At 34.6% G+C, this 22,558-nt stretch overlaps 1 protein-coding gene across 2 annotated transcripts; it reads right to left on the bottom strand.

The window, feature by feature from the left end:
- Nucleotides 1–2,589: 2,589 nt before the first annotated feature.
- LOC108965631 (angiopoietin-related protein 7) lies at nt 2,590–20,816 on the bottom strand. Of its 2 annotated transcripts, none has more exons than XM_018928172.1 (7): nt 20,275–20,816; nt 14,810–14,955; nt 6,391–6,557; nt 6,060–6,219; nt 3,081–3,532; nt 2,873–3,020; nt 2,590–2,806 (listed from the first exon to the last, which is right to left on the bottom strand). In XM_018928172.1, the coding sequence occupies exons 1-7, from the start codon at nt 20,407–20,409 to the stop codon at nt 2,650–2,652; spliced, it is 1,365 nt and encodes a 454-aa protein (XP_018783717.1). In that variant the 5' UTR covers nt 20,410–20,816; the 3' UTR covers nt 2,590–2,649. The 2 variants fall into 2 exon arrangements, with proteins under 2 accessions (XP_018783717.1, XP_018783718.1); XM_018928173.1 differs by having other exon boundaries at nt 6,424–6,557.
- Between the last annotated feature and the right edge of the window lie 1,742 nt (nt 20,817–22,558).

Raw genomic sequence — 22,558 nt, 5'->3', positions numbered from 1 at the left:
TTCAAGAAGCTGCTCATTTGTTAGAACTGCCGATATCGGACCACTATAAAATATAGCTGCCATACAAGCTGAACGATCGGATTCTAGTGCTGGTATGGAAAACTTTCATATTGGACAATGTATCTTCACGAAAATTAGCATGGATTACTGCTTAAAGTAATAACATAATATCCGCAATAATTGTTCAGATCGGATTACTATAGCGTATAACTTCCATTCAAAGTGGACACATAATTAATAAAATAAATACACCTGTGAAGGGCATATTGGATTCCGTGCAACCGAAGTTAACGTTTTTTCCTGTTCTACATATGTTCTTTAATCGGATCGGATGGAATCATGCCCACAAAACGCCTTTATATGAAAACCTATAAAATGTCATAACTAAGCACTAAACTAATATACAAAACTATAATTTGGCACCGAAGACCGCAGATATAAGGAAAATTTGTGGTCTAAAAAAGTTTCAAAAGTGAGCGTAGCCCCGCTTTCTAGAATATTCTATGTACATATCTCCCAAACCGCTGATGCTAAATCAACCATAATCTAAAATAAACACCACGCCCACTCCCTATGTTCAAATTACGATAGCTCTAAATTTTGTAAGATATCTTAGCAAAATTAAGTGAAAGTATAACATTGCATATACTTAATGACAATAATATCTGATATTAATTAGCGAATTATGTGATATCTGATATACTCTCTATAATGTTTGCTATTGGTACAGAAACATGTTGGGATTTTCCATCCTTTGGTTGATATTTTCCTCACACTCCAGTTCGAATATTGTTTATAAATTGTCATAACATTAGAGTGGCCCGCCCACTAATATACTTAATGTATATATCTCCCAAGACACTCAAGTTATATGACCCGGACTTGCACATAATAAATCCTTTTGACACTTCTTACGATCATGTGAAAATGAGTGAAATCTGATGACAACAACGACTAGCCCCTATATAATTCTTTGTTAAAAAGTCTTACAAGTGTGATAAATAAATACCTAAAAGCATCAAACCATTTGATGCCAAAATTGGAAGACGGGCATCTCACCGTCCACACATACAGGAAATTACATATCTCCGTAACAGCTAGACCTATTTCAGCTGAATTCGGTAAATAATAATATGTGATATTTCAAAGACACGGTATGAAAATGGGCGAAATCGGACCATCCGAAATTGAACCATCCAAATTTATATATAGACCTATAATTTGGCACACAAGGTCGCAGTAATAAAAAGCACAAAAACTTTTGAAAAATGGGTGTGGCTCCGCCTTCTAAGAGGTTACGTTTAATATCTCCGAAACCGCTTTAGATACAATACCTAAATTTATTCAAACAAATCCCTTATGCACTCCTACCGATAAGTAGCTGTAAAAATGAATGAATTTCGCTCACTTCTCATATAACAATTCCGTTAAAAATTATAGACTTTAAATTTTATACCTAGGATAATTCAAGAGGAGCCGAGATCAAAAATGGACAATGGGCTTGGCACCCATATCTCAAAACTTACCCAACCGATATCGACCATATTTGGTACATAATATTATAATATTATTATTATACATTCCTATGTCCCAGTGAGAAAATGAGCGAATTCGGACGACGCCACGCCTGCTTCACATATAGCTCAATTTTAAATTTCAAGTATCAAATCAAGCAATGGATGAATGTAGACTACTTTATAACCAAAAATTGTCCAAATCGGACCAAAACTATTTAAGCCCCTAGATACCGAATAGGTGGATCAAAGGTCTAATTGCGAATTTTTTTACCGAAAATAGCAAAATTGGGAGAGAATCCCTTTCTAATAAAAGTATGCATGTATGTCAAAAATGGTTGAATCGTAGCAATAATTCCGTTTAGTCCTTATGTGGTACCTAATCGAAAGGCTTTCGAACTTCCAGTTGACTTTACACCGCATATATCGAAAAAATTTGGGTGTAAACTTGCCCTAGACTTCATATATTTTACAAGCCTTTGCACCTGAAGGAGATCGCTTTGATGTTGGAAGAGTATAAACTATTTGGTTAAAACCGAACTTAGCTCTTTCTTACTTGTTTAAAGCTCTAGTTATTATCAAAAAAATCACACAAGTTTTACAGCATCTTGAATTGGTTTGAGTTTCGAACATAAGTTTGAAGAAATTTCGATAAACCGAAAAAAATATTGAAAGGACAATGATAATAAGGTTGTGATACACATAAGAACATATTATGGATATATTTAAATTTTTAATGATTTTATCGAAGTTAAATTTTTACGACATGGCATTATACGTTTTATTTAAAATACAGTTACAAAATTAACATTTACAATGTAAATTAAATTATCTCTTGATCCAAATGTAAATATGTATGTCGGATTATTGTACATCAATACATTATACATGGATGTAAGCTAATTAAAATAGTTAACACTGAGTCTCGTTTTGAGTATATTTTGTGACGATAAGGCAACATTTAGAAACTTTATTTTATTTTCATACGAGCGAGACTTTGAACACAATACCATAATAATATAGTAATCGTAAATGGCAAAAGTACATGCACCCATAAGTTAGAAAGCCTGAGTACATTTATGCAGAAAATATACACATACAGCTAGGTAATTAATTCCTATTTTAATTATATAAACTACTTGCTCTGCAAATCACCGTCAGTGTTCACTGGACGTATCATCATGCGCACAGCCCTCAATGAATAAGAGGGTCCCCTAAATCCGTCCCAATACATGCCTTGATACAAAGGCGTGTTGTTGTAGTTTTCCTCGAAATATTTGCCATTCAAGTTGCTTTTAATAAAGGAAATTTATTGAAAAGTTGCCTTAAAATTATAATTAACGAATATCATTCATTACCTCATGTCACACCAGTTGTACCACCAAGCACCGTTTCGCGACTGAGCACAACTACAATCAACACAACCGTCATTGTCATTGTCGAAGGTGGAGAATTTACTGCCAGCATGATAGGTTAAGGAGTCACCAGCATCACCTTCATATTCACCTGAAATATTAGTCATTAATATTAAAACTATTTGCACAATTTATCCAAACGCAATCTTACCCAACAGATTGAGCGCATAGTCCTCCTTCTCGTTGCCAATGGCAAATAAATTATAACGTGCATAACGGGAGTTGCCTTCGAAATCCTGCAACATAATCAAAAGCTCATGCACCGCTGACGAAGTGAGAGCGTGTAGCTTATCAAGGCCGATGAAAAACTCGCCACCTATATTGCCGAATCCAGTTTGGTACTCGAGCCAGCCGCGATAGAAGTTCAGTTTACCATTGAAACGATTTTGTATGAGTGTCCAGCCGCCACCAAACAGCTCATCATCGCAACGTACATAGAAGGGATCTGATTCGGGTGTGAGTTGCAGACGCAAAATACCATTGGACGTTGGAACGTCTTGTGCACAGCTGGTGACGAGTGGCTCTGTCGGCTGTCGGGTGTCGTAGAAATTTGTCGGTTGACGATTGTTGCGTCGCGCATGTTTAAAGCCACGTGCCACCATGCTAGATGTGGATTTAAGAAAATTTTCCATTAAAGAAATATATTATAGTTTGAAATGAGGTTTAATAGAAATACAAACAGTTCTTTCTTTATATATTTATTTAAATTTATTAGAATTTAAAAGAATAGTAGGATTATTGGTTTTTTAACGATTCTTTGGCATCGAATTTCATTAAGTATACTTCCGATTAACTTATTGAAATGTTAAATCATCTTGATTTTATTTCAGGCATATTCGAAATTACAACATTATTACTAACTAACTATTTCCACAAACCGATTTCTATATTGTACAAGAAATTGTATATCATTTTTAGAATATCGAAGAATACATCCTAAGATATTGTATGTCGCATATTGGCGAAACATATTGGTGTTGAGCATCATCCCATTTATATGCATACATATTTTCTACAATATGGAGATGGTTATAACCTACAAAACTCTTATGATCTCTCAAAATGCACTCTTCAATATTGAGACATGATAAAAATTCTATGATTAGTTTTCAAATACCAGTCTTTGAGTTGTCAAGCGTTCGAGAGCAGCGAACTTAAACGCTATCAATATTGCAAAACAGGTCTAAAATCTGTCAAACAAAACTTGGTAGCATTGAAAAATGCGGTTCTACCACTTAGTAAGGTTTCGGCATATTCTCTTCTATCGATTTTACTCACAACTTTCGTTGTAGTTCACAGAAAATTTAAAATTTTTGATAGGAGAGCAGAGGAATGGTGAATTTGAATTAGCTAAAAATATAATCCCCAAAAATACATCATAATTTTTTCTTAATAAATAGTTTTTTTTTATATGCAATGCAACTCTAATTTCAAATCTTTCAGCTGAGTATGATTATGCAATCAGAAAGTTAAATTCCTCCTTAAGTGTCAGTAATTTTAATTGCCATTGAAGGCGACAAAAAAGAAATCACATCACGACCGCCACATATTACAATAAATTTACTTACAAAATAAAGAAGTAAGGAAGGTCTAACTTCATTCAGAATCGAAGACACAGTAGCACCGATTTAAGCTCGTTTAAAATGTATAGAGAATGTTGTACGAGATATTCTTCGATTGGTGGATGAACGCTCGTTACACATATAAGCAGTCGTGTCAAGCTGTCATGTAAATTTTGTTCAGTACTATTTGGAATTTCAGCATAAATCGTTAATCGTTCAACTTTATTATGAAAATTTACGTTCTGTAAAGAGCGTCGCCCAACTTATGGTCATCATCCATCATCATAATATTCGAACGAATGGATCACGTTCAGCACACAGTGACGAAAATATAACATCTGTAGCTGATACTGTGCGCGAAGACTGTGGAGAGACGATTCATTGCTGTTCGCAGCAACTCGGACTGACCAATGGAAATAGCTATTTTACGTCGAAACCTTTAATTGAAAGTATACAAGATACAGCTTGTGGAAGAACTAAAGCCGTTCAACCTTCCCAAGCGACATCGCTTCGCTCTATGGGCTCTTGAAAAGTGCCAAGAAGATCGGACGCTTTCGAGCCAAACTGTGTTCAGCGATAAGGCCCATTTATGGCTCAAAGAGTATGTAAACAAGCGAAATTGCATCGCATCAATCAATAATTTCACGCCTTGGGCCGATCGATTCGACATTAAAATCTTGAGATATCACACCGTTAGACTATTTCTTGTAAGGATATGTAAAGTCTAAAGTCTATCCGGACAATCCCGTTCGACTCAAGCCTTAGAGCAAAATATCTCGCTTGTCATTTGCCAGTTACCAGACAAAGTGCTCGAACGCATCATCGAAAATTGGACTCAACGGATGAACCATCTAAGATGTAGACGCGGCCAACATTTGAAGAGATAATTTCAAAAAATAAATGTCAAAGAATTTTTTTTCGAATGATAATAAGTATTGCTCAGTAATTCGAAGTTTCTCTGTTTTTTCTTTGTAAAAGTAGGGAACCTCCAAATGGATCACCCAATAGGTGTTGGTCTTGCATTATATTTCAACCTTAACTACGATTCCAATCTTTTTATACTCTTGCAACATGTTGATTCATATTACAATTGCATATTTTTTTTAATATAAGGAAGTGGTTGATACATAAGTTTCTTGAAGTCATCGCACACTTTACGCTCAATATTTGGTTTTAAATAGAGATCAACGAACATAACTGCAATCAGTTATTACAGAGGTATTATTTGCCTAACTCGATTTTTAATCTCTTGCTAACGATCGTTAGGCAAATTTGTGCAACATGTTTCGAGGGTTTAACCCAGCAATAAAACGCATCAGCAATATATTTTGCGATATTGCAACAATAAGCTGTCATTCCGCACATCAGCCGCCACATCACTATTATTCAAGTACACACAAACATATCTGCAAGTCTTACGTATAAATTTGGCGCGCGTCTCTAAGGCCTGAGGTGTGTTTAAGCTTCAGCAGCGGCTTAAAGGTCGTCAAAGCACTTAAGTTGTACACTTTAGAATGTATAATCACTATAATTACAATTAAAATATGCACCCGTGTGGTTATACTCACTTTGACAATTTATTAATATTCGTTTCGAGTTGGTTATTTAATTCGTTGACAGCTGAGCGCGTCGAAAGCAATAAAGTGCCCAAAGAATCAAGTTTGACATCATTTGAGAGCATCTGTGGCAGGCGGTCAGTGGTCTCCCGTGCGGTACGCAAAACGATTGCTGCAAACAATTGACAAAAACAAAAAATTTTTAATTCATTTATGACAAGTAGCTAAGAGCAACAACAACTAGCAAATCAAACGTTTGGCATAATCATAAAGCAAAGCAACGGTTTATTTTACAAAGCAGAAATATTTGTATTGTCTCAAACTTTAAACTGCCGATTCTGACCTTCTTCCTTTTTTCTCTCTTGGTTCAAGTCACCTTTCAATTCATCAATGTTGCGCTTCGTCTGGCGTTCCATGTAGTCGAGTGTGTCGAGCCGCTTGAGGAAGTCGGTTTGCTGTACAGCCAAGGAATCTAAGCGCCCCATGTTATTTGTTTCGAATTGACCCATCCTGTGAGAGAAAACATAATCAGATTGTGAGTTAATGAATTTGCAGGGACTTTTCTCTCAAACTATTTCAGCTTTTAAGCTGCAACCAAGAGTAACAATATAAGTATCTGATTTTTACAAAAAATGTTTACAAAAAAAAAAAACTTTTTTTTTTCAACGATTGCAAAATATTAAAATATCTGGTTTTTGATTACCAAAAAAAAAAAAAAAGTCTACTCTTACTTTGACAACTCTTTGTATGCAGTTATCAAGTAGTTAGGTACAGTTAGTTTTTCTGGTCTTATTTACGTTTGGTTAAAATGTATTATGTGGTAAGCGAATTTCTTTTGTGCGGTTGTTGTCTTTGAAGAAAAAATGTTGAATAAACAAACACATCAAGATTTACTGGCTAGTCTTCAAATATTGGCAACAGAACAAAAGTACTCTAAAGTACGCTAAAGAAAGAAGACTTGTTGGTATTAGAAGGAACAAAAAAGTTTGTACCATCCAGTCTAAAAGTATAGTTATTCGGAATATCAAGGAACACCACAAAATATCCGAAAATATTCTCCGCGAAGATAAAAGAAGCTTACTGGTAAAATTCCGCTCTACAATTGGTCAGAACTTCTTACTTTCACCTGATCACCTGATTCAGAGTGTATACACCACAACATAAGCCACTAGAAGTGAGATGTTCGGAAACTTTTACGATATTCCAAAGAATATATCCGCCGTAATAACGAATTTTGTAATTATGTATACTGGGTAGTCGAAAAAGTATTTTCATATTTTCTCAATACATATCGTTGCAATTATATCTCCAGTGCTACCAATTACATTGTGTCATACCAAATAGTGTGCGAAAGGTGAGATTTTAGGCTTCATTTAACCAAAAAAAAAAAAAATTAAATTCGGGGAAGTTGAAAAAAAAATTACAGCTGTAATGAGTGAGGATAATGAAGAAATTCGCTATATTTTGACATTTTTGTATACAAAAGGGAAGAATACTACGCATGCCACCAATGAAATTTGTGAAATTTCCGGAGACGATGCTGTATCAGTTCGAGAAATCGTTGAAAAAGTCAATAAAATTATGGAAAAGATTGATCAAGACCATCACATAAGCAGCCGTGACATCGCTAAGGAACTTAAAATTCATAATCTAACGGTTTTGGGTCATGTAAAGAAGGCTGGCCTAAAAAGAAGTTCGATGTTTGGGTACCGCATGAATTGTCTATGAAAAATTTAATGGACCGAATTAACATCTGCGATTCTTTGCTGAAATGAAATAAAATCGAACCATTTCTGAAGCGAATGATAACAGGAGACTAAAAGTTAATCAACTACGACAACAATGTACGAAAAAGGTCATAGTCAAAGCGTGGTGACGCTCAACAAATGGTCGCAAAGCCAGGATTGACGCCTCGAATATTTAAGCTGAGACTATGAGCTGCACCTAGTCGAATGATTGATTCTACATTTTACTATGAACAACTGATTAGATCGAAGCAAAAAATCGAAAAAAACGGCCAGAACTGATCACCAGAAAGGGCTTCATCTTCTATCAGGATAACACAAGACCACACACATTTTTGATGACTCGGCAAAAACTGGAAGAGCTTGGCTGGGAAGTTTTGATGCATCCACCATATAGCCCTGACCTTGCACCTTCGGACTACCATCTGTTTCGATCAATGCAGAACTCCCTTAATCCCTTCAAGAGAAGCCTGCAAAAATTACTTGTTGCAGTTTTTCACCAAGAAACCTGAAAAGTTTCACACTAGTGGAATAATGTCTCTAACAGAAAAAAACTAGAATTTTCGTATTTCTAATCCAACTTCAAGTCTACTTGTTCGACTACTCAATTTCATTTTTACGGATTTAATTTTTTATATCAGTCGTTTTGTATAGTGGTAAAAGAGATAAAAGATGAAATAAGACTGTCAGATTAGATGATGCCGCATTGTGTGGTGCGGTGGGAGCAAATGGCGTCAATAACCTTGTTTTCATCGAAGGAATTATGTGAAGAATGGACTACTAGGATGGACTACTACTAAACTAAATTTAAATGTAGTTAAGGAATATTTGTTGCGAAAAAAGTGCTGCCACAGCCTTCAAAGAGTCCAAACGTCAACCCTGTTGAATTCATGTGCGCCTATATAGAAACGAGGCTAGAAAGTGCAAAGTTAATAGCCAAGATAATAATTCAGAAAATATGGGCAAATATACCAACAGAACTGATCGAACAGCCGGATCGAAAGGATAGGTAGTAGGTAGGATTTTTTGGTTGTTCCTTTGATTCAACAAAAAGTTGACGTTGAATGAGGAGTTAAGTTTCGATGCTACGTAGTCGCGCTTTGCATGTGGAAATCTTGCTAACTTTAGTAAAAAAGTAAGTTAATGCAAACAATTTATTTCATATTATCGAAATGATAATTTACAGAACTTATACAAAGCAACGCGCTGCATACCAAACTATTTTACGCGAATATTTTAAATTAAATATGCAAAGTCAGTAATTTCCATAAATATGATTTTTATGACTTTTCTCAATGACAACGGCTGGAGGGCTGTAATAACAATATTATTGCCAATTTTAATTGACTTCAGATTATTTAACCAGTGCAATTGTGGTTAGTTTTATGTTCTAAGCAAATGTGAAAGCGTTTTATTGGTAATTGTTTTTGTTCATTAGCCACCGGAAAGGCGGGATGCCTGAAAAAATTGCTAGCAAGTGGATGCCCTATACATTATACTTATTGTCATGTTACATCATATACCGTTGTCACTCTACCTCAGAAAGTAAAATCTAAAGAAAGAGTTATTTTTCAATGACAGTTTATTTCGAACACTTTGAAGGTTTAACCGTCATTACAGCTCATGTACTTATTATATGTATTACACCATATGCATATGCCTTATTAGCTCGATCTGAAAAATATGTTCAGAAATTGTAACGCTTCTGGGGCAATATCCCTACAAATAGCAACTTCTTGGAAATGGCAGTTAAAAAAATCAATATCTCAAAATCTGTCAAAATGTCATTAGCCCTAGTGAAAACAAATCCATTATTTTACCAATATATGGATTTAGTAACCTGTATCTAGCGTTGTATCATTGTGATTGGGTTACGCAATATGGTATTAGAAAGAACACTTCATTTAATACTCGTCATCGGCCAAACTCTTAACTCGGACCTGTACTATCAACAAACGGGCCACCTGATGAAGGCAATCGTCCAGAAATGGCCAATAAGAAACGAGTTTTATTCCGTAGAACATTGTCAAGACACACACATCAAGAGTGAAGCTGCCAAAAGCTCCAAACATTTACTTTGGAGACAAGAGTTCCAAAGAAATCAAAAATCAAAAGTCTCGACAAATTATAAAAAAAACGCTTTATAAATCACCTAAATCGGATCTTAATTATCCCAAATAAAACCTTCAATATAATACAAAAGTAAATAATTTTTACTAGATCTTTCATATGTATATATACTTGATCCGAGGATTCCTGGGTATAATTATATAACCCATATTCCTTACTTTTGCTTCTATTTAAGAAATATTATATTTGAATAATAAATATGTATTTAAAATGAATTTATCTTGAACCGAAATTAAAGTAATTTTTGTAATATAATATTGAATCGTCAGCCAAATAATTTCCTTTTTCAGTGCAATTCATTAATTATTTTTTTATTGTGTCAAACATTTTATGAAATTATATTTTCCGCATTTGGATTCAATACCTTTTGAGATCTTTCGGACAAGATATTGATTCCATGCTAATAAAATTTTTGATTCTTGCAGCCGACAAACTGGTAACTGGTGGAATTAATCGTGATATTGTCGGTCAAAATCGCAAATTAAACTATTTTTGATATCCCACCAAACAGATAACCTTTTCTGGCTGACTATGGGTCTTCGAAGTGATTTAATATGGTTCATACATTTTAAACTACAATCTCTTGCGGTTTACAGGTTGTTAACAATCCAATTTTTCTGTGAGTGGTGCAAGCCAGCACCAGAACTTTTTAGAGAGCCGGGAAGAGGTTGCTAATGAAGACCGTGCTGGTAGACCTGCGATTTCGACAAACACAGACAACTCACACAACTCGCGTGCGCAAAGTTTTGAAATCAGACGGCCGAATAAGTATCACCTTACCCAGATGTTAAATTTATCAAAATCTCTGGTTCATGATACTGTGACGGAGCGCAAGGTGTGCGCGAAGATGGTGGACGTGCTCACTGACGATCATAAATTGCTGCGAGTGAAAGTATGTCAAGAAAATCTGAACATGTGTGCAAGTGAACCCCAATTTTTGAATAACGTAATCACTGGTGATGAGTCATGGCTCTTTGAGTATGATCCTGAGACGTAAAGGCAATCTTCCTTTCGCCGACACAGGGGATCCTAGCATCATGCACCTTGGCACTCAAGACTATTCCTGATAATGTCTTCCATGACGCGTTCAATGCTTGGAAATCGCACTGGCAGCGCTACATCGACACAGAACGAGCCTATTTTGAATGTTTTTAAAGAATTGTAACGATTGGTTCAATAATTTTTTTTTTTTTTTTTTAAATCGACTCAGTGCTGTTACTTTTCGAACAGACCCTGTAGACCTTTTATGTGCTCGTGAACGGTCGCATTATACAAGTTTAGTCTTTCAGCAATCTTTCAAATTATTATTTAACACTTTGCAACCACCAAAGACTCTATTTTATCCACATTGACTTCAGGAGTCCTTCTAGGTCGCGGTGCGTCTTCAAGATCAAAATATTCGGATCGAAATTTTTCAAACCAATTTTGGCATTAGGGTTCGGTAAACTCATTTTCTCCACACATATCACATAATTTTCACCTTGCTTGTATTGCGTTTTTACCCTCTTGATAATAAAACTATAAAATATGCCGAAAATGCTGTTTTCGATCTTCCATTTTCGATAGAGCCAAACCAAACAAAGTCTATTTTAAAAAATTAAGAATTAAAAAAAAAGTCCTATTATAACAGCAGATCAAATAAACAACGGTTGAGAGGTTTAGCACGAAGTTGGTTGCGAAAGAATGCAATAAGATCAGCTGTTGTCATCAAACGAAATAACTTAATGAACGACCCAATAGTTTGACTGCAATTTACGCAACTATAGTTTCTAATATTTTACTTGGCGCTTTTCATCCGCTGTTCGGTTTTGTTTACAAACAAAAAACTAATACTACATAGATGCTTATATATGTAAAGATATTTAGTACGAGTACTTGAATACAGAGTCATGTTGGCACAATTTGTCAATCTGCCAACTTGACCGACTTGTTGATTTGCGCCAGCTGTCGACTTATACCGCATCACCCGAATACTATTTGTTTATTTGTGTATTTATTGTTTGCAAATAAATTCGAGTTTGATATATTTTTGCATTTCATGTTAGCATTAGGGTGAGTCAACTTTTTAAAAAAATTTTGCCAACACATTTTACACTATACAAAGTTCACACAGAGCAAAAATCGCGCCAACTTTAAGGTATCAAATAATATACATACATACATATAGTTAATATAGCTGTATAACTTTTTTAGGGCAAAACTTAAAATTCAGAGCCATACGTAAAAATAAAATTACTTGGTAAAAAACGAACACCCTAATGTAACTATATTTATTTTTCCTGTTTAAAAGGCCTACCCTACTGTGTTATGTGTGTGTGTGTGTAAATGAGTGTAGAAGTGTGCTCCAAATCTGATAATTACGTACATATGAACACATTGTGGTGGACTTGGGGGTATTACGCCGGCTATATACTCGTAATCGCTGGCAAGCGCCAAAGATTATTTTCATTCAAGGCGTCTTACTCAAGTATGTACTTACTATGCACGATGTGTATTGGTTACCGAATATATAATATTTATTGAGACAAAATTGTAGTGCGAATAAAACTTATACATATTAGCAATAGTATATATATGTATGTATGTATATTTGTGGTTGACTGTGAGTAAATTAATTTGACAAGTTGAAGGTTTCTAAATGCTATGCCTCCTGAATTTTAAAATTGATGTAATGATAACGCTCAGTATACATAAATTAAATGTTCAATTATATACATAGCGTAGTAGGCATACATATGTACATATGTATTATACAAAGAACACCGTAGCAAACATGCCGGAAAGCCGGCAAAAAACGTCAAATGAGTCACAGATTCCCTATAAGCCAGTAAATTGTTTGTTTTGATTTATAATAATAATAATTTTTTTTTGTTGCTTTTAGGAAATTAATATTATTTCGGGGCGTCGCGAAAATTTTTAAATTTATAAGAAAGTGATTTGACACATATGTATACATATGTTTATGAGTGTACATATACATTCCTGTGACATTTCATGCAAATTTCTTATTAACATTTATTGCTTCAAATTTAAATTAGTGTTTCCTAGAACCGTAAAACTATGGAATGCGCTTTGACAGCCTTGATAATAATTCAAAATTATTAAATTACAAATAAAATAAATTTGCTAATTTTATACTCGGAAATTATTATCGAAATTGTTTGCAGATTGTCAAGTCACAATTTAAATGAAATTTTCGTTTCATTATTAAAAATTTTTATATACATATAGAGTGGAAAAAAGTAAATGAAGGCCGCATATGAATCTTTTTATCCGATAAAAAATTTCCTGAACAGGTACTCTCAAAGTACCAAATGAAAAATTGGTTGATAGACAACTCTACGCCAAGTTGATTTTGTTACGCAAACGACACTTAAAATTTCAGTTGTTTTTTTTTTACTAAAATGAAGGATCCAATGTAAAGAAAATCTTTATTTTCAATTAAAACCTTGTTGGATTTATATTTTTTCCCATGTACATATATACTATATATGAAATATTCATTTTTCATTTGAATTAGAAAGTAAAAAATTATGTATTAAAAATATTAACCATTGCCTTTATCATATTTTGATCATCTTTCTGGTAATTTGCGGATGCCATGCCAATAGAAACTTTTGAACCAAACCAATTAGTACCTAATTTTCGATTTCAGCGTAGGAATCGAAGTGCTGTTAAGGGAATGCGTTTCCCAACGATAAAAACGAATGGTAGTCAGAAGAGGCCAAGTCTGGTGAGTATGGCGAGCATCTCACAGCTAAATACTTTGACTGTAGCCTGAACCAAGTTTGCTTTGTGTGCAGGTGCATTGTCATGTAACAAAATTGCTCTGTCTTGTCTTCTTACTCATTCTGGCCGTTTTTCGATGAATCCATGGCTCAAATTAATCACTTGTCTGCAGCGATTAAAGTTAATTTTTTAATCAAGTTTTAGAAGCTCATGATATACCACACCATTCTGAGCACACCAAGCATAGAGCATTGCCTTCTTACCGAATCAATATTTTTTGCAGTGCAGTCGATGTTGATGGTTGTCCCGGATTAAACCTTAATTTTGTCCATTTAGGATTCTTAAAATAAATAAATTTTTCATTGCCAGTGATAATTCGATGCAAAACTGATTTTCTTTCGAGCTTTTGAGGCAAAATTTAACAAGATTTTCTTTCATTCCATTCATGTAGCACTAATTTTCCACACTTTTAGACCTTTTTCATAGTTTTCAAATAGTCTGAAATGGTTTGTTGTGCAACATTTAACATGGTTGTCATTTGCTTTTGACTCAAACTATCATCTTCACCCAATATTGTTTGCAGTTCGACGCCTTCTAACTTTTTTGATGGTCTTCCACATTCTTCTTTACTCGCATCAAAATCATTATCTCTGAACCGTTGAGCCATCTTTTGCATATTGTTTCTGATAGAGCATGATCACAATTTACCTCGACAAGCATTCGATGCGCCCATTTTATTCAAATGAAAACAAAAAGTTCATACAAATATTTGTTATTTAAATTTTATATAAGAATTTCCCAGAACCTTCACGCTATGGAATGCTTTTGACAGCCACTGCCATTCGAATTAGCCATCAAATGAATTGGATGAAATGTGTGTACTGCACCAACGGATCACATATAGTATATTCATATATGTATGTGTATATACCAATATGTCGGTAAAGAAATAATTGTGGAATGAAAAAAAAAATTCGCTTTTACCACGTTAAATACGCTGGAAAAGACGTCACAGAATGCCTGTGCTAAACGAAATCAAAACTCGTATAGAAAAAAAAAAAAAAAAAAACTGGTTTACTTTATAGATTCTTATTTTATCTCTTTTTTGCATAATTTGTCCATACTTATACTAGATTAAGCTATTTTTGGCAGACTTACTTGTTTTCAATATTTTCCAAACGCCTGCGCAGATCTTCATCCAGTGTTGCTAAAACGCTTACACGGTCATGCAGATTTGTGAGAAGGTCCTTACAATTATTGGCTACTTCATCGGATCTCTCTGCAGCAGCTGAGGTGCGGTAACGCTGGAATGATATTTGATAATGATAGTTGATAATAATCATAAAGTAAGATAAGTTTATTTATAGGAAGTCAGGAATAATACATCGGTAAACTTGTCTCAATGGCTTTCCACGCACATAGGCACTCTTTTGTCGAAAATTCTGTAACTATTCTGCTAAAATATGGCTGAATTTCATAGATGTCACGTTGAATCTGTATGTTGAAAGCACACGTGGTTTTGAACTTGTCAATTTCTTTTTCTCTTAGAGTTGTCAATAAATGTAAATTTTAAACTTTGCTTTAATTTTGAGACTAAATTAGAAAAAAATAATTTTGCATTTTTAAGTCTGTATAAAAACATAGTAAATATTTTCTTTAAACTCTTCCTGTTAGTCATGTTTTAAACCTATTAGCTTCCGACACAATCTAATAGTTGAGATTTGGTAGTCCCTAACCAATACTAGTATTCATCTAAAGTGAGCTGTTTTTACATCTGTCGTTTTTATGAATCAATAAAATGCTTGTAATTTAATATTTTGGCAAAGAATTTAGCTTTGTTATAAAGATAAGGGTTTGCCTTTCTGTTTTAAAAATGATTTGGGGCAAGTGATCGCCTAGAGGTCCAATTTTCAACAATTGCCGAAATTAGTTCCTCATATATTGTGACAAAAAAACTCCTAGAAATTGTAATTGAATTTCCCGGGCAATTTAAAAAAAAAATATTTTGCAAAGATGGAAGGACTGTCCTTTATTCGGTACACCTCAGTAGCAACGCACACTATTTTTACAATGGATATAATTAACAAACAAAGACTTTGTCTCAAATTTTTTATTTGTAATCAAATTTCGTGTACGGAATCGTTCCGAATGTTGAAAAAGGCTAAAAACGGAATCATTCAAGACATGTCGCATTTTGGATGACTTTCGAACTCTTCAACTGATTAAAATATTTTAAAAAAAGTGAGGGTTTTGGTATTTGAAAATCGTCAAGCAAGTGATAGGGAGATGGCAAGAGAGGTCGTCATCTCTCACAAGTCCGTTCGATTAATTTTGATGGATATTTTGGGTATGAAAAGCGTTTTTTTTTTCGACTCGTCCCTATAAAGCTGAATATTTTTTCAAAAAGAGTACCATAAACAGGCCTCTTTGTTTCAGAAACGCAATGAATACCATCGATCAACCACCGTATTCACCAGATTTGGTTCCGTGTGATTTTTTCTTGTTCACCAAACTGAGATTGCCGCTCCGTGGAAACAGTTTTCAATCGATCAAAGAGATAAAACCAAATTCCTTGAATGAGCTTAAGTCCATCCCAAAAAGAGTTTCTGAAAAGTATTTCGAGGACTGGAAAAGTCGTTAGTCTATCTGGTGGGGATTACTTTGAAGGCAACAAAATAAATATTGCTTAATAATTACATACTTTGCGTTTCATTTACAATGTAAAAGTATTGTAGGGCGGAATATTCCCCACGACCAGTAAAAAATTGTCCAGCGTTGCTAAATCCACTGATTCACCAATGCGAAATAATGTGCTCACCGAAAGCTTTCTTTAATAAATTTATAACTTCTTTAGCTGTATGCCCGTTTTATTGGAATCATTGATTGTGCACATCAACTTTCTTTAATTTAGCCACGAAAAAGGATTAAACATGGCTGTAACATTATCGTCGCTTTCGTTTTCTAAGAAATGTGGATCAATTATTGCCTCTGTTCGTAGAGCACACCAAACAGTGAATTTTTGAGGATCTAAAAGAGTCTCAATAATGGTTTGTCATAACTTCAAATGCGAGAATTTTATTAATCGCTGAACAAAACTTGTGAAAATTGGCAGCGGTGGCCATCTTGCTTTGGGACCATTCATTGAACGTGCGACGCGCTTGATGGTCCGACTTCAATTCTTGCAGGAGCTGGATCATTTCGCAAAATCATCCACAATGTAGACACGATCTTCCGTGATACAGAATTCTAGAGCAGCAATAGCGCAACGATGCGTACTGTGGGTCGTCTCTGATGATGAGCATTATGCACCAAAGTAAACATGGTGCGAAAACAATCCGCGGTTGCTAGAATTAGCTTAGGCGATTATGTCGACCGAATATTGGCCGCAGCTCCCGATGTGTCGCGCGAATTTAATTTTGGTAGAAAGTTTGAAGAATTTGAGAACGTTGTTCCGGAATAAGTCTGTTCATTATGAAATGGCAAGCCAAACAGATCAAAAAGGCCAACTGCGAATTGCCTTATTGCAAACCACATGTCTAAAAAAATGTCCATATAATTTATAAGTAGACTTCGTTTGTTAACCAACGGATCCACAATTAAAGTATTTGTATATTTTTAAGCAAATTTATATTACGGATATTTACATTTACTTGACCCCTTTAACCCCATTCGTCATGTCGCGCCCAAAATGGCTATAAATAACGAATGGCAGAGTATTGTGCAAGCATTACAGCCTACATAATTTCTTTGTGATCTTCGCTTAGCAGTTATTTAAAGCAACTCACAATCCATATTCGATTTGACCATATGCGTATGGATTTCACAAGACTCCGACTTATAAAAAATGGGAAATATACTCTTGGTGCTGCAGCAAATGAAACAATTCGGCAAAAAAATTAAAAGCCTTGACAATCAGCAATGCCAATGCCAGATCAATTGAGCGGAATAAAAGCTGCTCAGCAAAAATTCGTCATAAATTAATTTGTTGTTACGATTTATGATAAAAATGTGTATGCACGCCATATGCAAGCGTTCACATCACTTAAATCGTATATGTATGTATGTACTTAAGTTTAAGTAAGTTGATAAATGATATACAGGTATATGAAGATGTGTAGACTCAAAGACACATTCGCATATTGTAAGTAAACGTAGAGAGTGTAATACTCTTTGAGACAACGACCCAAATTCAACGTACATAAGAGCCTCTAGAATGGTGCTTTCGCTGACTTTTTAACCTCCGATGCCAAATTGTTAAATTCATTGTAAAATTGAGAGGAGGGAATGTCATATATAGCAGGTGGTCCAAGTAGAGGTACTTCTTTCAGTGGATATGTAAACAAACGAAATTGCCGCATTTAGGACGAAGAGCAACCTGAAGAGATTCTAAAGCTACCATTTCATCAGAAAAATAAAAAATAATAACGTTTTGGAATCATCGATCCACATTTCTTCAAAAGTGAGAGAACGTAATCGTCAATGGCGACCCTTATCGCACCATGATAACAGGCTATTTAGTGCCTGAAATTGAAGCTCGTGATATCAATTAATGAATTTATTGAGAGAACACTTCGGTGAGCAGATAATTTCAGATTTTGGCCCGGTCGATTGGCCACCAAGATCGTGTGATATCACTCTGTTAGACTTTTGTCCATGAGAATATGTAAAGTTTAAAGTCAACATAAAGTTTTTTTATGGAAATATAATTTTGGCTAACTGAAATCATTACGATAATTTAGGAGTCAGTCAGTCATTTCTTCAGCAGTGCTACTTTTACGTTACCCTAGTATTTACAATAAATACATCATACATATTTATATATGTAATATGTTATCTGCGATATGGGAGAGCTTTAGCATCTTATTGAGAACTTTCTTATTTGCTCTGTTGTTATACAAGCCTGACTTCGCAAGTACAATGAACTTAAACAGCTTTTGCTCATTAGATTTATTGTGTTAATTCATATTATTTGCGTACATGAATACAAATATTTTACGAGTGTCTCCCAGAATATGAAAAATCTCAGTAAGATTATCTTTAAAAGACAATTCCAAACTGTTAACAGATTTGTGATATAGCTCCGAAATTGTGGAAACGGTCACTTATTACAAAAAACATCCAACATTCATCATTATCGTAACATATTAAGAGGAGTTTCTACCTTTTGAGATAAAAATAATCACTTTTTTACTTTTGTGCTAAATATTTAGATAGATAAATTTTTCAAGAATACGTTCAAAAAATTTTGAGTTGAGATGTTAAACAGAGTACGTTATCAACCTGGCTGACGTAAAGGCTATTTTCTCATAACCAAATTTTTCGAATTGACGGAAGTCATACAGGGCGTGAAGTTGCCCAAAGGCCATGGCAATTTTTTACATCAAATGTTTGTTTATCCGTGGTACTAGAATTTTCTAAAACTATTTCTTAATCGTTCATTTAAAAAATAATTATTAATATAAAAAAAATCAAAAGATAATTTTTATTGTCAAAAGCTCTTAATTTTTGGATTTTTCATGTCTTCTCATTCAATATACTATTACAGATTGAGACGCTAGGATGTGCACCATGACAACAAATCATTGTCAACCTGTCGCCGTTGTTCAGTAAACCTCCAAAAATTTTTGGATAAATGAATTTTGAAGTTTCCTCAGAAAGAAAAATATTGAAAATTTGGTTTTTCGAGTGTATGTAACCCCTTAAGTAAATAATTAGTAAAAAAAAATAGCCGAAATTCATTTTTTTTTTTTTTGTGGTCAAAAGCTTAAATTCAAACAGTCGCCATTTACTGATTTTTTTATTTTTTTATTTATCCTAGTTTAGACGATAGCGGCATTTGTACTGATTAAAAATTTGTTTGTATTTATTTTTTTTTTTCAGATCACCAAAAGTGTTGGAATCGTGGCAGGAAGAGTGCACCCTTATTTTCAACCCCCGCCATGCCACCACGCCGCAATTAATCAAATTATCACAAACAATTTTTTTTTTTCTTTTTGTGTGTTCTTAAAATATCTATTTATTGATAAAAAATTGGATGCTAAAAATGTTCTTAGTTTTTTTTTTTATTGGACTTTAAAAAATGCCGTTAAATAGCATTTCTAGACTAGAATAACCCCTTAAACGTTTGTTTTCAGTTTATGAGTGCCAGAAGAACAAATGATCCAATAACTCTCGTATTGAACCAAGAGCATCTGTGGGTAAGAGTAATTATTCAAAATATCACTGGGAATGCTGTATTGTGCTATTATGCAATACCCATGCTCTAATAATTTACTGTTCATATATAAGTACAAAGAAGATGAATTCAGCCGACAATAATACATACTATCTGGTATAACCACTATAATTAGTTATGCGAATATGAAGAAGAACTTTTTCGGTTAATTTATTAAACACGTATGGCAAATATAATATGAGGCTCATTAAGATCGTATTAGTTTTCTTCGAGCCCATATTCATATACTAAGATAACCTAAGCTCTAGGTGTACGCATTTATACGCATACAATTTGCTGAAGGCAGCGATTTTTATTTATTGAATAAATATTTATTTTTCATTGAATTTTGGTTTTTTATTATTGCATTCACAACATAACATATGTATGTGATTTTGATGACACCCACCCTATGGTTCCAGTTGGTTACATTCATGCGCGTTGGATGGGTTTGAAATTTTTGCGGTGGCAGTTGTTGACACAGAGCGCGACCGCTCAGTTGCACGGCCAACAAAGCCGCCCAGAAGATACTGGTGAAATGCATGTTTCCGCTACTTTTTCGTTGTACCCGTACACTAATGGTGAGGTAATTGTGGCACAGATGAACTTATGCTGTGGAAGTTGGCTTGGTTACTTTTTAATGGCCAATATCGTATTTAAATTTTAAACACTTCTATCACTTTACGCGTTCTTTTGTATTTTCATTCTTTTTCCACTAATTCCACTAATAAACTTATGCAAATTTTAGAAACGAGATTTCTTCAATGATTTTAAAACTTATGATAATTATAATATATTATTGATGATCTTCTTCACACACACGCACCCGAACGTCAACGGCTTATTACGAAATGCTTATTATACGTATGAAAAGAAAAAAAGACGCGATCGCGCCTAAGTGTCTCGTTTGCGTATTTCACTTTAGAGCCGCAGATCGTGTGTTCATCCAACGACCGCCTTGTTTATACTGAGTGCAAAACAGAAAACTGGTTAAATGATAGATGACTTGCTACGCCGCTCTGCTTTCTGATCTTCCACTCGCTTGAAACTTGGACCCCATACATACGTACATGGAAGCGAATCGTGTTGAGAATTATTGAAAAGCTCCCACTCTGTCTCTCTCTCTTTTTCTCTCTCTTATTTATATGCATGATTATAAATATTTTTCCAATACCAAGAAACGTTTGCTTTTGATTAACTTTTGTTTATACTTATTTGAGGAAATCCCCGTGGAATCCCAACTGCACGAAACCCATGCCATTATCAGCACATTGATGGGTGGAAGTCTCTACACTGGCTGGTTGTTGGCGCCAAACGACTCAGCGCTTATTCTCAAAACTTAAATACTTTACAAAATAAATAAGATTATCTGCTAACAAAAACCCATATGGAAACCATTACCTATACATCAGAAGTTTTGACATTATCTAATAATTTTAAAATTTAATAATAATACGAGTATGTATACTTTTAGTATGTTGAGTTCGATTATAGTCCATTTAACAATAGCGATGTTTAAAATTATGTTAAAAAAATGTAGAATTTATGAAACGAAACGTATTAAATTACTTTTACTTTGAATGAAAAATCCGCCGCTGAACCCTCCCCAAGGGTGCAGACTGGTAATAGATACCCCAGTTCAGTCTTGTTGCATCTGGGTCTCTAGGTCTGACTTTTTTATATGGATGTTTATTGCTCCTCAAAAGCACATCATTTAGATGGTGAGGATAGAAAAACGCCTGGGTCAAGGTATCTTGCAACTGTGCCGAAAATCAACTTGGCTGGGAGCCTTTAAAAAGCCCATTCTCGAAATTAGCATACCGATACCTGGCCCGCTCCGTAATAAGATAACCTTACTTGAAACGCGGTGGCTATAAGCAAGCGGACATACTATCCCCTACACTTGTGGAACCAAAATATGAAGCAAAAAATAATAATTTAAAGAAGTTCGCAATCTCCTGTAAAAAATGTATGGGAAACTAATTATTTCGAGAAGAGGGTAGACTTTGCAACGAGTTCAAAACAGCCAAACCAACCAAGTACAAGTTAAAGGGGCTGGCAGTAGCAAAGTTGTTGAAGGATGTGAAAACACCAGCGGCAGCCGGAACCAAACCCTGTAGCCAAAGTATGGCAGCTAAGCAGAGAGAGGAGAGAGATAACAGAAGTGCCTCCGCTAGTTTCGCATCTGTCAGGAAATGGCCCATTTTAACGACTAAAATCCATTGGTGACCTTCTAAGAATTCATTTTTTGCGCGAAAGCAGTTCCATTCAACTTTCAGCTTGAAGCGCCAGCAGTGGCAGCCAAGAGACAAATGTAAGCTGAAACGGTTAAACCGTCAATCAAAAGCCAATAGACAAAGGATTTCTAATGTAGTCTGGAACCGCACTATCATTGGTGTGCTGCATGAGAGAGAACTCGAAAGAAATATCTCCAAAACTCAATGAAAATGGGTGCTAGATTCGCTGACAAAATCAGTAGCTAATGTTACTGCTCAAGTATATTTTATACAATACCATTTTAAACAAAATACAAAACAACAAAAAACATTTAATCAAAGAATATTTTCAAATGTCTTTGGTGTATTTGCAACGATTAGATTTTATTATTTACTCGTCTTTCCATTTTGAAATTTCATTCGGGCTTAATAAAAGGAAAAACGATTAGTTCCAAAATCACTCAATTTTTTCGAAAA

This window comes from Bactrocera latifrons, unplaced genomic scaffold (assembly GCF_001853355.1).
Source record: "Bactrocera latifrons isolate USDA-ARS-PBARC rearing strain unplaced genomic scaffold, ASM185335v1 scaffold_143, whole genome shotgun sequence".
NCBI classification, from domain to species: Eukaryota; Metazoa; Arthropoda; class Insecta; order Diptera; family Tephritidae; genus Bactrocera; species Bactrocera latifrons.
This window is presented reverse-complemented; position numbering and strand designations above follow the sequence as displayed.

Excerpts from the sequence above, each read along its gene's own strand:
- LOC108965631 (XM_018928172.1), bottom strand. The coding sequence starts at position 20,409 with ATGCATTTCACCAGTATCTTCTGGGCGGCTTTGTTGGCCGTGCAACTG. Across the intron at positions 3,533-6,059 it reads AATATTAATAAATTGTCAAA|CATGGTGGCACGTGGCTTTA; the intron begins GTGAGTATAACC and ends ATCCACATCTAG. Across the intron at positions 3,021-3,080 it reads CTATGCGCTCAATCTGTTGG|GTGAATATGAAGGTGATGCT; the intron begins GTAAGATTGCGT and ends CTAATATTTCAG.